General features: G+C 35.3%; 1 protein-coding gene across 1 annotated transcript in view; it reads right to left on the reverse strand.

Moving 5' to 3' along the window:
* RTTN (rotatin) overlaps positions 1-13,142 on the reverse strand; it is a 201,554-nt gene that overhangs the window by 39,430 nt on the left and 148,982 nt on the right. Inside the window, exons 35-36 of the mRNA XM_004461516.4 lie at positions 8,365-8,458; positions 1,129-1,321 (exon numbers count right to left, since the gene is read on the reverse strand). Of these exons, the coding sequence (XP_004461573.1) occupies positions 1,129-1,321; positions 8,365-8,458 (287 nt within the window). The remainder of the gene's footprint in view (positions 1-1,128; positions 1,322-8,364; positions 8,459-13,142) is intronic.

Here is a 13,142-nt window from a genome sequence, read left to right on the forward strand (position 1 = left end):
AAAAGATCTTTTCATACCTCTATGGCCCAAATACCGCAATAAACTCTTAGCTGACTCCTAGGAAGCCAGAATATTCCTAAAATTCTAGTTTGATCATTCTTGAGGTAGGAAACATCCAAGAAGGAAAATCATCCAACTAGCAGTTTTCCAACACTAGTAGCTATCAGAGCAGAAATTATGACATAAAAGTAAAAAGAGCAAACAACTCATTGCATATTATAACTGGTAGAGTAAAGGAGTGATCACAGTTAAGTGAGGTGCTGCAAAGAAACTTGTTAGAATTTTCTTAATATCCTGAAAAGAAAGAGAAAACACTATGACTTGGCAAAGAAAAGACATTTCAGACAGTGAATGTTCAAAAGAAGCAAGACAGAGGCAGAGAAATGCAAATGAATCTGTGGTTAAAAAGGCAGGAGACATCAGTGGCTAGAATAAATTAATCATCACAATAACTCTCTCAAATAGGTGTTAGTACTGACCCTCCAGATGAATCCAACTTTCCCAGGGATGTAAAGCTACTGAGTGAATGACCTTCAATTAGACATCAGGTCAGCCTGACTTCAATATCTGGGCCCTTTCTACTATGCCATATAACCAATAAGACGATCTGAAAAAAAATTATCTGAGGTTCATTAATATTAGGTAAATGAATAGTAAAAATCTGAAGACTCAAATCATTATTTCCCTAAATTTTAAAACTTTAGTTTCTTACAATAAAGTAACTCCAAATATATTAAACGATAATTTTTCAACCCAGGGACATTATTCTGATATGACCACCACTAAGATGAATCCCCCCAACTCCTTCTCAACTATTAAGAACGACCAAAGGGATTGCATCTTACTCTTTGAGCCTGCTGGAGGAGAAAGAAGGTTCAGAACAAATGTATTTTAAAAATCAGGGTTTACTTTTGGCCTTAATAGGCAACATAACAAACGAACATAAGCATTTTAGTAGATCTAAAACAAAACCGTGAAGACAATTCTGATCAAAGCAAATACCTAGAGTCTAATGCTACTAAAAAAGGACAGAAATATATTCCCAGCATACATGGAGCCTTACCCTGACTCACAGACACAGACTGTGCATGCCACCCTCATGCTTCCCTGTGAGGATTTCTCACTTACCTACAGAGATGCTCTATGAGATGGGCTTGTTGTAAAGCACTGACAGTGTCTCTTGGAGCAAATGCCAAGAGGTTGTCTAAGAGGCTGCAGACTGCTGAAAGAAGGGCTGGAGTGACCAAAACACACTGTTTGGGCACAGGAGCAGAAAGAGGTGAGTCATGAGCAGGCTGCAGGGATGGAGTTTCATGCAGACCTATGATTGAAAAAAACATAACAATTACTATCACTGTATTTACTTTGTGGCTATGTACAATATCACAAGCTCTTAGAGTTGGAGGAAAGTTTCTCATTGTGCCAAAGATGGTTGGGGAAGGCCCTTAGCGCTCAGCCTACCTCACCCTCAAAAGGGAGCTGCACTCCTCCCTCTGTCCTTCCCTCCACCCTCTGCACCACGAGTCTGTGCGTATGTGTCCATGTATGTACATGTATGCAGATCTGTCATAGGTGAGAGGAAAGGAGCTGAGACAGAAAGGGCAGAACACGCTATATGCCCCCAGCATTCAGACATGGAGGATTAACTATGTGGTCCACCATCTTTTTTCTGAAACCCAAGAGGCCAAAATCATTTCAAAATATTCTTGGATCTTAGTAGAGGAATAAGGTACATCCACCATACACTAGTTGACACTTCCAAGAAGATCTGGAGCAACACCCCATAACGAAACAATTAAAATTCCTATAGTGAAGCATATGCACGATCACAGTAAACAGGATGAATACAGAAACAAATACAGCCTCAGAGAGTACTGGTCAGGTTTTAGAGCCACATGTATTCAGGTGTGGGCGAGTTCTGCTACCAAGTGAGTTTTGAGAAAATTTTCAGCCTCAGAGACTTTGGGGTTTTCGAATAATAAACATGGGATTGTAAGCCTTTCCTAGCAGACTCAGCAGGTGACTCAACACGAAAGCTAATCTGCCCTCGGGCTCTCCCTGATGAGCCTCACTCCTCAAGTCTTTAAGAAAACCATATATTTTCAAATAAATCTGATCAAAGAGAAGTATAAGAGTACAAGGAATTCCCATGTCTTCCTCCAGATTCCCTAAATTTTAACATACTACATTTTATCTGTGTATCTATCTTTCTGAACCATTTGTAAGTTGCAGGCATAATGCCCCTGTTGTAACCCTAAATTAATTTCCTAAAAAATAAAGACTTTCTCTTTTTATTACAATAGTAAATAAGGAAATTAACATTGACCAAGGGTGCTATTATATAATGCACAGCCTTTTATCGAATTTTGCCTATTGTCCCTTACAGCAAAAAAGAACATTTCATTTTCTTATTTGGGTCCCATCAGGATGACACCTTGTATCTAGTTGTCATGTCTCTTTGGTTTCTAATCCAGAGGAGAGTTCTTCAGTCTTGTTTTGTCTTTCATGACTGACACTGTTGTGAAGAATACAAACCAGTTCATCTGCAGAATGTCTGATGGTTCCACATGATTAGATTTTAAGTGCATCACATCAGTAGAAATGTAATTTCTGTTTGTCCCGTTACCGGGGATGTGAATGCTTAAGGAGTGTCTAGCAGGTTTCTCCACTGTATGCTATATTTTTTCCTTTGTAATTAATTCCTGAGGGGAGAAACCTTGACATGTTCATAAAACATTCTCCCACTTTGTTTGACTCCATAGTTGATTCTTGCTTGAAACACGCATTACTCTAATGGTTGCCAAATGGTGATTTTCTAATGCCATAATTTCTTTTACATTTTTAGTTGATTTTCTCCTGTATGGAAGAGTATTCCATACTCCCTCAATCATCCATTCATCAATCCATTCATGTCAGTATGCCTCAAAGCATGTTATATGCTGTTACTATTATTTATTTTGATGTTGAAATTCTCCTGGGAGTTGGCTGCTTCACACTGGCTTCTATGGCTGTTTATCACATCCCCATTAATCTTGCTGCTTGCAGAACATCAAGATGCTCAATGCTCTTTCCTAGCCTGAGCTCTGAAATCAGATACTTATTAAAGAGAGTGCTGATTTACTGAAGCGGAGAACAGTATTTAGAAACCAAGATGTAGACACTAAGAGTACTTTTCACTATAGGTGTGTCACTGTTCCTACATTCTCTCAAGGGACAGAACTAGGGAACACATGGTTGCCTGCATGTACACCTGGGCCCACAGAGACATCAGTATCTCTATCTACCTATGAACTAAAAAGCATGAGTTCATATTGAAAGCTCCAATTCTAATCCAACATCTCCGGGTCCATCAAACACCTTTCTCTCTTCCATATTTGTAACTTCCATACCTGAAAGAAAGAAACCTGGCTTTCATTCTCCACAGTATCTTTACATATTTGTGCAACCCTAGGATGCACATTAAGTAGTTTTAGAATTGCTCACCCATATTGTTGCAGAAAATAAAACTAGTAACTAGAGTTCAATGTTTGCTTACAGTTCTCTTTAGTATTCGTTTAATGATTAAAGTCTTAAGAATATGCTTCAGAGTTCCTTGCTTAATTCCCCTTCCATTTCAGTGTTATTCATTTGAAACACGGTGAGACAAATCTGTTCATTTGTATCCCATTTCCCCCCTTATTCTAGTTGATTTTATTTATGATTTCTTTTTAGCATGTGAAACACGGTAAGGTACAAAAGTCAAAACTACACAAATAAAGATGTGCAGAAGTGTCACTATCCTTACCCCTCACTCCCTTCCACTCTACTCCCTTGCTGCCATCTTTCTACCTCACTTCCACCCATCCTCCAAACTAATAACTCATCTATTTCTGATGGATCTTTCCTGTGTTTTCCTTCTGCATAAATGAGATCTATACACACACACATAGAAATATTTTATTCCTCCTTCTCTTACACAAAAGGTGGTAAACTAAACTTCTTCGCACTTTGCTTTTTTAAATTAACATTATTTCCTAAAAATTATTCCACAACAGTTGACAGAGATCTTCCTCAGATCTGGGACACCTCTTTCCTTTCTTTTTTTTTCTTTTTACCTGGAGGTCCCAGTGATCAAACCTGGGTCCTCCACATGGTAAACCAGAGCTCAATTGCTTGAGCCACAGCCACTTCCCCTCATTCTTTTTAATAGCTGCATAGTTCTCCATTGTACATTTGTAACACAGTTTACTCAACAACCACTCCTTTACAGGAGGCAGTTGGGCTGTTTCCAATGTACAATATAAACAACGCTGTACTGAACAATCTCGTGCATGTGTATTTTTGTATTGCTGGAGATGAATCTTAAGGGAAAATTTCTAGAACTGGAATTGGTGAATCAAGGGTAAATACTTATATAGTTTTGCTAGACTTTGTCAGACTTACTTCCAAAAAGGTTCTAAATTTGTGTTCTCTCTCACAATTTATGAATGTACTCCTTCTCCCCAGCCTTGCCAAGAGAATGTATTAATACAGCCAATACTTTTTAACTGTTTGCAATCTAATAAATAAGAAAGAGTATCTCAGTGTAGTATTAATTTGTACTTATACAAATACAAGGGCTACTTTTGTATCTTTTTTGTGAATTATCTATTCAACGTCTTTCTTTCACTATTACATGGCATTGCAGGTTTTCTCCTTCAGATATTAAAGAGTGCTTTATATGTTAGGGATATTAGCTTGTTATATATGATATATGTTGCAAACATTTATGCCAATTTGTCAGTTGTGTTTTGACTTTGTTTATGGTGTTTTCTGTCAGGCAAAAGTTATTTTTCATTTTAATTGCCTGTAGTTAAATTTCTCTTATTGAATCTGAATTTTGAGGCATAGTTAGAAAATCTTTTATATGCCCAGGTTATAGAGGAATCCATCCACGTTTCTTCTAGTATTTGAATGATTTCATTTACTCTTCCAGAACTCAGTTCCCCTAGGAGACCATTTTTGTATACAATGTTAAAAGACAGATCTACATTACCTTCTTTCAAATGGCTACCCGGTTTCCAGCATCATTTATTAAAAGGTACATGTTTGGCCCAAGTGATTTGAGATGGCACTTTTATCACTCAGGATAAATTTTCTATTGTATCCACTAATTTGTTTGTTTTCTATATGCCAACATCATACTAATTTAAATATGCTCTTAAGTACAGTTTAATGTCTCAAAGGGTTTTTAAAGTATTTTCCTGGCTATTTTTGCATACATGTTTTTCCATATGAATGTTATCAATTTGTCTACGAATTTGCTGGCATTTCATTGGAATTGTATTAAATTTATAGATTAACATAGGGAGAAATGACATCTATAATGGTACTGAGTCATCCTATCCAAAAACAAGGAGTATCTTTCCATTTGTTCAAGTCTACTTTTGTGTTTTTCAGGGGTATTTCAAAGTTTTCTCAGGAATTTTGCACATTTATTAAGTTTACTCCCAATATTTTATCTTCTTTGCTGCTATTGAAATGGGCGTTTGTTCTATCATTTTCTAATTGGTTATTGTGTGTGTGTGTATATACAAGCTATTGACTTTTGGGTGTTAATTTTATATCATGCTATCTTACTAAATTCTTCTACTGTTTAAATTAGTGCTATAATTAAATCTCCAAAGACTTCCAGGTACATTATGATATCGTAGGCAAATAGGATTGGTTTTACTTCTTTTCTAATTCTTCTATCTCTAATTGACTTCTCTTGCCTAATACCTAGAATACAATGTTGAATATTAGTGGATATAGTGGAAATGTCTCTAAAGCTTCCCTATTGAGAAAGATGCTGGCTTTAGGACAAAGGTTAAGAAAACATCCATTAATTTCTACTTTCTTAAGTGTTTCTAACCAAGTATATTCTCCTTTTAATATTTTTAGTCATTTACAATGTGCTTCAATTTCATTTCAATGTTTTCTGCTATACTGAATGTATTCAAAATAGTAGTGTTGTCTGTTCTGTTCTTTCAGTAACTTTCCATTATTTTTAACACCTTTTATTCTCTCCCCTCGTCTTCTGAATCCCTGAAATTCAATCCTGGTAATACGCCTGACCCTGGATCCCCCTCCTCATTTGTAGAATGTAGAAGGTGTCAGAATGCCAGCAGTCAAGGGATGGGCATGAAGGACCCAGCCCAGAGCGAACCTTGTAAGCAGACTACGATCCTAACAATTTTATTATGAGGTATGAAATGAACAGAAGTATTCCTTTATATCAAAACTTGGAATCAGGAGATCAGAGCAGCAAATGCCCTGCTTAATTTTACAACATAAATTGGTAACAGAATTGAAATATATTTCAATTTATATTCTGAATGAGCTTCTCCTATAGTAAAACTGCATATCCTCAAAAAGATTTGCTATTTTGAACTAAATAAAAATTGATAATTAAATTCAAGTGAGTTCACAGAAATAGTTTAAATGGTTTCAGTGAAAAATTTTTAACATTCACAAAATATGTATTTTATGTCTGGGACATTTCTAGAGCAGATACATAGAAGAAAAAAATAAGTGTAGTGTTTAGGAAATTCAAACTCAATATAGTCAATAAAATTTTTATATTTTATCTGGATAAAATTAGCCCTGTTTTATATTTTGTGTGTGTATATTATAGTTGTCAAATATATTAAAAATTTGATGATTCCTTTCAACTTTGTATATCAAATATAGAATAACAGTTCATGAGAGACTGTTAAAGGCTGTATTTCTTATAACACAAAAGAATCTCTTTTACAAAAGTTAGAAGCCACATTTAAAAGCTAAAATTTGAATTTCTAAAGTGGTCCTAATATATGTGCTAGAGAAAAGTCTTATCCTGTTCTGAATCGCCTCAGGGCATAATAATTTCCTAGTTAATCTAGAATTAACAGAATAAGAAATAAAATACATCCGAATCAAGAGTAATGCAACCAAAAAGAACCTCTATGTCCACTCAAAAATCTGTACACGAATGTTTATAGCAGCATTATTCATAATAACCAGTAAGCAGGAAAAACTCAAATGTCCATCAACTGAAGGATGAATATATAAATAAAATGTGGTACATTCATAAAATGAAATATTACCTAGCAATGAAAAAATGAAGTTGTGATACATGTTACAACATGGATGAACTTTGAAAACAGGCTAGGTAAAAGAAGCCAGTCATAAAAGGTCACATAGTGTGTTTCCATTTACATGAAATATCTAGATTAGGCAACGTCACAGAGACAGAAAACAAGCAGAGGTTGTCCAGGACTAAAGGGGATGGGGGAAAATGAAAAGTGACTGCTAATGGGTATGCAGTTTCTTTGGGGAGGATGAAAATTGATGGCAGTGATCATTACACAATTCTGTGAATATACTGAAAAACCTCTGAACTGTACAATTTAAATGGTATGTGAATTATATTTCAATATAGCTGTTGAAATAAGAATAAAGCTACGTGTACTTAGAGATGTTCATGAAATTTGTGATAAAATTTCATTTCACACTGTCCTTAGCTATTTAAGCAATGTGAGTTTGCGCCTTTTCTTCTTGAGGGGAACAAGTATTTTCTACAATTAAACAATTTTTAGTAAATTGTACTAAATTTTAATTTCATAATTATTATTTACTAAAAATCAAAATGGGACATGGTTTAGGAACTTATAGACCAAATATTGTAATGAAATTCACAGAATAAAGCAAGTATTTCTGAAGGTTTAAGAAAACATTTTCTTTGCACATGCTAGTAATTCAATACTTAAAATTACCTTCTTCTGAGGTAGTACACTATTCTATGTACTTTCTAAAATAAAAGCTAAGTTGTGTCTTCAAAATATTCATAAAGTTTAACCAAAGCATAACAGAGTTGAAGGCAGTACCTAATATAAGGAGTAAAATTAACATATGGCTATTAATAAAAATAACTCTAAGACTACTACTCATGCATTTCTAATAAAATAAAGAATCTACATATTTTGTTTGCTTTTAAATAAGGAAGCACTGCCTTAGAAAATACTGATTGACTCTAGTCTCTTCATTTCTTCATTCTTAAGTGGACAACTACGGCAAATTTAAATGTCTTACCAAAAGAAGGTAAAAAGTGAAACTCACTCATATCCATCAGTCCCCAACTCAAACATCAAAAACCTATGCTTAACTAATAGGAAGCCAATGGCAATCAGACTACTTATTTGATAGTCAAATTCCCATTTTCTAGTTAGGAGTATTTGTTAATTTCTGGTATATGTATTCTAACCACGTTCTGTGACTTATTTTATTAAAATTTTGTTCTTATCTGGTCATTTACTTTCAAAACATTAGCTTGGGCCAACTTCTCAATGTTCTTCTTGAAAGTAAAATGCCTTCCTAAAAGGATACCTTGAGCTGCAAGCTGGTCCCAGGTGGCTTCGGGTAAAAGTGTTGCTGGCAGCACATGTGGTTGAAATTCAACACTCTCTGATGAAGGTGTCACCTATGAATCAGCAAAGAAATTCATTTTACTGACTATGTTATGACATGGAGAATGAGACACAAGCAGTGTATACACAAGATATCAAGCGAAGAGGTTTATAATGAAATTACATTCATCAGTATAACTAGAAAACATTCCATCTCAAGAGCGGTACGTTTTTGGAATGGCTTTTTCTAATTCACATTGTAGGACCTGTTACAGTTTATATAAATCAGCAACTCAAAGGAGCAAAGTTTTTATTTGAAGGCCATTTATGATTTTAACATTCTGAGAGGGGCACTCCCTTATTGCCTAATGTAGAAAGGCTAAAACATACTAATTTAACTATAATTCATTGTTCTTTAGATATTTTACATTTCTTCACTCTTAAAAAAAGGATTTTTTAAATGTTTCAAATGACACAAATTTTAATAGTACCTATAAAAATTAGTAGACGAATTAAAAGATTTTCCTATATCTCTACCATGACAAAACAGAGCTATAAAAAAACCACTGGCAATATGCTGACACCTTGTTTCACAATATATTTTAAAAATATTAAACATAACAGAAATTCTATAGAAAACAAACATAATTTCACCTACAGGTTTATAGATGAACAGATTGTGTGGCCTCCTAAAATTGAAAAAGCTCAGGCTGCTGTGTTTGGCATCTCCTATGTGAAAACGACCTAATCTGGGGAGGTCAGGTAACTCTCTTTTTCTTACCATCAATTTATTTTCTCTGAGATAGCATGAACTTCCTATCCCTCCATTTCAAAACAAGCACACAGCATAAGCTAGCAATTTAGTTAATAAATCAACTCTATTTCAGACTCAGACACAGTATATATACGTTTATTATGAATATATCAAAACACCTAAAGTAGGGTACATTAGACTTGACATAAAATTAAAGCAAAAACTAAGGTTATTTGCATTTGCAGTTTCTGAAAGTAAAGAGAATATATACCGGAAGAAATTGGGAGAAAGGATATTAACATAGTTTTTAAAAACCCCTTGTTAATCATCTCTTACCACTTCAAATAGGTATAGCAGTTATGGGAACAAGAATAAGTGAGAGAAAGCTGTAGCCAAAAAAATGTAAGTTAAGCACATTATCATCTAAAAAATAAACCTGGATAAATTTCAGTCTAAATAAATCACTCATAAACCAGCTTGTATTAAATACCTTATTTTACATAACTTTAGCTCTACATATTAGAAAAAACTAATCTAAAATTTATTCCTTAAAATATACCTATGGTTGGCTATGAGAGACATAAAAAAGTTCCTGTCCACAGATACCAAGATAAATTTTATAGTTCTGAGAAGAAAACAATCATACACCAAGACTGATATCACAAACCAAACAGGGGCTAACTAATATATCTGGCTCCTGTACAAATTCCACTGGTTGTACAAGAAAAGTTTAGATGACAACAATGCTGGAATCCTTGATCTTTTTACTGAACATTCTTTCAAACGGCAAAGATTCAAGAAATGCCTACTATTGACAAAAATAGATCAGGGACCTGGTTTACACTTTAAACATTCAGTGTAGTAAAAGAAAGTTCGTATGAAATACCAAGCTCATTGGAAGAAAGCACAGCTGCAATCCTTGACCAAAGGTCAGAGGTTAATAAAAGCTGTAATTTTCTTCAATATAGCCCAGGGAAGAGACACATAAGTTTAGAAAAGATGTTCTTAGAGAACATCTGCCTAACATGTATATTATAACTTACCCCATATTGCTGAGAAAATGAAAGGACTTCTTTATATACTGATATATTGTGTTTTAAAAATTAAGTAAAAACAAAAAAGTATTAAATTCACTTGCTCTAGTTCTATGCTCAAATCCTAGTTTTGAAAATAATTTCCTATACATTATTTCATTACATTTAAAATTGTAGTAAATGTAATAAGTGATAGAATTACATTTACATCAATACGTAAATATTTTACTTTTCACTTTGAAACCCAAGTTACAACTAGAAATTTTGGCATTCCTGTATTTGCTATTGAAAGATACAGGCTTACACAAGCCTACAAAGCTAGATATAGGAGAGATCTGATCTATTTAGCAAGAAGGACCAGAAGGTAAGGGATTTGCCGAGTGTTATAAAACTGGTTTCGGCGCAGGCTCTACTTAGGATTCTCAGTCCAGGGCTGTATTCATGATAGCACTAGCCCACCTGAGTCAGAGAAAGTCTTCAGACAGACCTCTTGAGAGAGTTGGCTGTCCATCTTTTTCTCTTTTTTTAAAGATTTATTTTATTTACTTCTCCCCCCAACCCCTTGTTGTTTGCATTCACTGCTTGCTCTCTGTGCCTGTGCTGTTTCTGCTCATCATCTTTTTTTTTTGGAGGCACAGGGAACAGAACTCGGGACACCCTGTATGGGGCCACAATTTGTTCCTGCTTGTTGTGTCTCTCATTGTGTTTCTTTGTCTTGTCTCCTAGTTGCATCATCTTATGCATCAGCTTGCAGCCTTGCTCGTCTTCTTTGGGAGGCACCGGAAACTGAACATAGGACCTCCCATGTGGTAGGTGGGTGCTGAACTGCTTGAACCATATCCACTTTCCATATCCATCTTTGAGAGGATATTTATTTTCCTCTACTCCTCCAGCTTCCTTGTAGAGGAACTTTATCCAGATTAAGACTTCTGGCAGGGGAAACTGGTTGAGTTTGGAAGAATGAACTAAGCATGCTTAGTTCAGTCTTTTCCCTTCCTGAGTAGAAAACATGCATTCTCATCTACTCCTTACTATAAGTAGTAAGCCCAAGTGAGAGGCATAAGGTTGTCCAGCTGTAACCCTGAGTCTGTCTAATATAGGAGTGAAACATGAAAGAGCCCACTTTGATGCATATCTAAAGCTGTGTTTTTCAAATCAGCTTCATCAGCAATGAGTAATATTTTGATATACTGGTCCCACATTACTATTTATTTAACTTTTCTTCTATATTGAGAATCAAGACAGAAATCTTTTATTTTTACATGAATCATCCCAGGCTGCTTCCTGACAAGATCACAAAGACAAGTCTCAAGTTTTCCACTGAGACTACTTACTTAAAATCAGAGCCAACGTTAGATTCAATATTTTGGGGAGGGAGGAGTGAGAAAATCAAAGGATTATTTTAGTGAAAACTAAAAGAAGTTTCTTATTTTTAATCTCAAACTCATTCTTAGCAGTCATGATCTTTATAGTTAATGTGAGTTTTCATCTATCACTTGCTCTAATGAAAATGGTCTAAGTACACAGTAATAAAATCACAACATAAATTTTTTCCTCACTTTCACACCTGTGATATGACATATCCTGAGATCTCTAAGTTACATTCCCCTGATAAGACAAATAAAACTGAATTGGCATATATATGGTCTTCTAGCCACATCATCTGATTTTTTTTTAAAGATTTATTTATTTTTATGTATTTCTCTCCCCTTCCCCCCCACCCCATCCCAGTTGTCTGTTCTCTGTGTCTATCTGCTGCGTGTTCTTCTTTGTCCGCTTCTGTTGTTGTCAGTGGCACGGGAATCTATGTTTCTTTTTGTTGTGTCATCTTGTTGTGTCAGCTCTCCATGTGTGCGGCACCATTCCTGGGCAGGCTGCACTTTCTTTAGCACTGGGTGGCTCTCCTTACTGGGCTCCTTGCACGTGGGGCTCCCCTACACAGGGACACCCCTGCGTGGCAAGGCACTCCTTGCACACATCAGCACTGTGCCAGCTGCACACAGGTCAAGGAGGCCTGGGGTTTGAACCGTGGACCTCCCATGTGGTAGACGGACACCCTAACCACCGGGCCAAGTCCACCGCCCCTTACTGATTTTATAGAAGGCAATAATAGCTTATTAATGTGGATAGACTAATTCTTTAAAACCACTGTTCTAAAAAAGACTCAAATTTTTGCTGGTAAAATTCAAATTAGATAACCTTTTCTTCCATGTGTTTATAAACTTCCTAAATCATGCTTCTTTGCACAATAAGCAGCTACAATTAAGAAAGTCTCTTTGAAATAGCAGAAAATAAGTCATTTACTAATTCAATCAAAATTGAATTAGAGCTTATTAACAAAGACAATTTCTGCATTGATTCAAAATGATTCTCCTATATTCTGTGTTATAAAAATAAAAGACTTCACTAGATACTTTAATTTCTTTGTAAGTTAATTTGAACTTGGATATTTTATTTGTCAAAATGACTTATCTCATCAAAACAAATATTAGTACTTAAATAAGAAGTACTTAAATTAATACTTAGGAAGAGAGGACAAAGGAAGAAAATAAGAATTTATGGTACGAAAATAATTCCATATCAATCAGTTCACATTTTCAAAGCATGGCAAAACATAAGGTATGACAAGTTTCTAAGATAGTCTGGGCTCCCTGTGCTCAATTTTATAAATGATACCTTTCTCTCCCTGCTCAGGAACAGAAAAGCTCTGGCAAGCTTCACAATTTAGTCATTAACTCTAATCGAAATTTTAACAAGAAGCTTAAATCACTATAACTGTTAAATAGTCATGATTCAACTGGATTGTATACAATGTAAAAACAGAAAGCTGAGACAATACCACTGGAGGACTGACAGATGATGCAGCAAGGTTCTTCCTTGCACGCTGAACCAAAGAACCATTTACCGGCACACAGGGGTTTGCTGTACTGAGCAGAATGTAAGAGCATGAGTTTGCCAGAGCATGTCCTA

This window comes from Dasypus novemcinctus, chromosome 16, assembly GCF_030445035.2.
Source record: "Dasypus novemcinctus isolate mDasNov1 chromosome 16, mDasNov1.1.hap2, whole genome shotgun sequence".
NCBI lineage: Eukaryota > Metazoa > Chordata > Mammalia > Cingulata > Dasypodidae > Dasypus > Dasypus novemcinctus.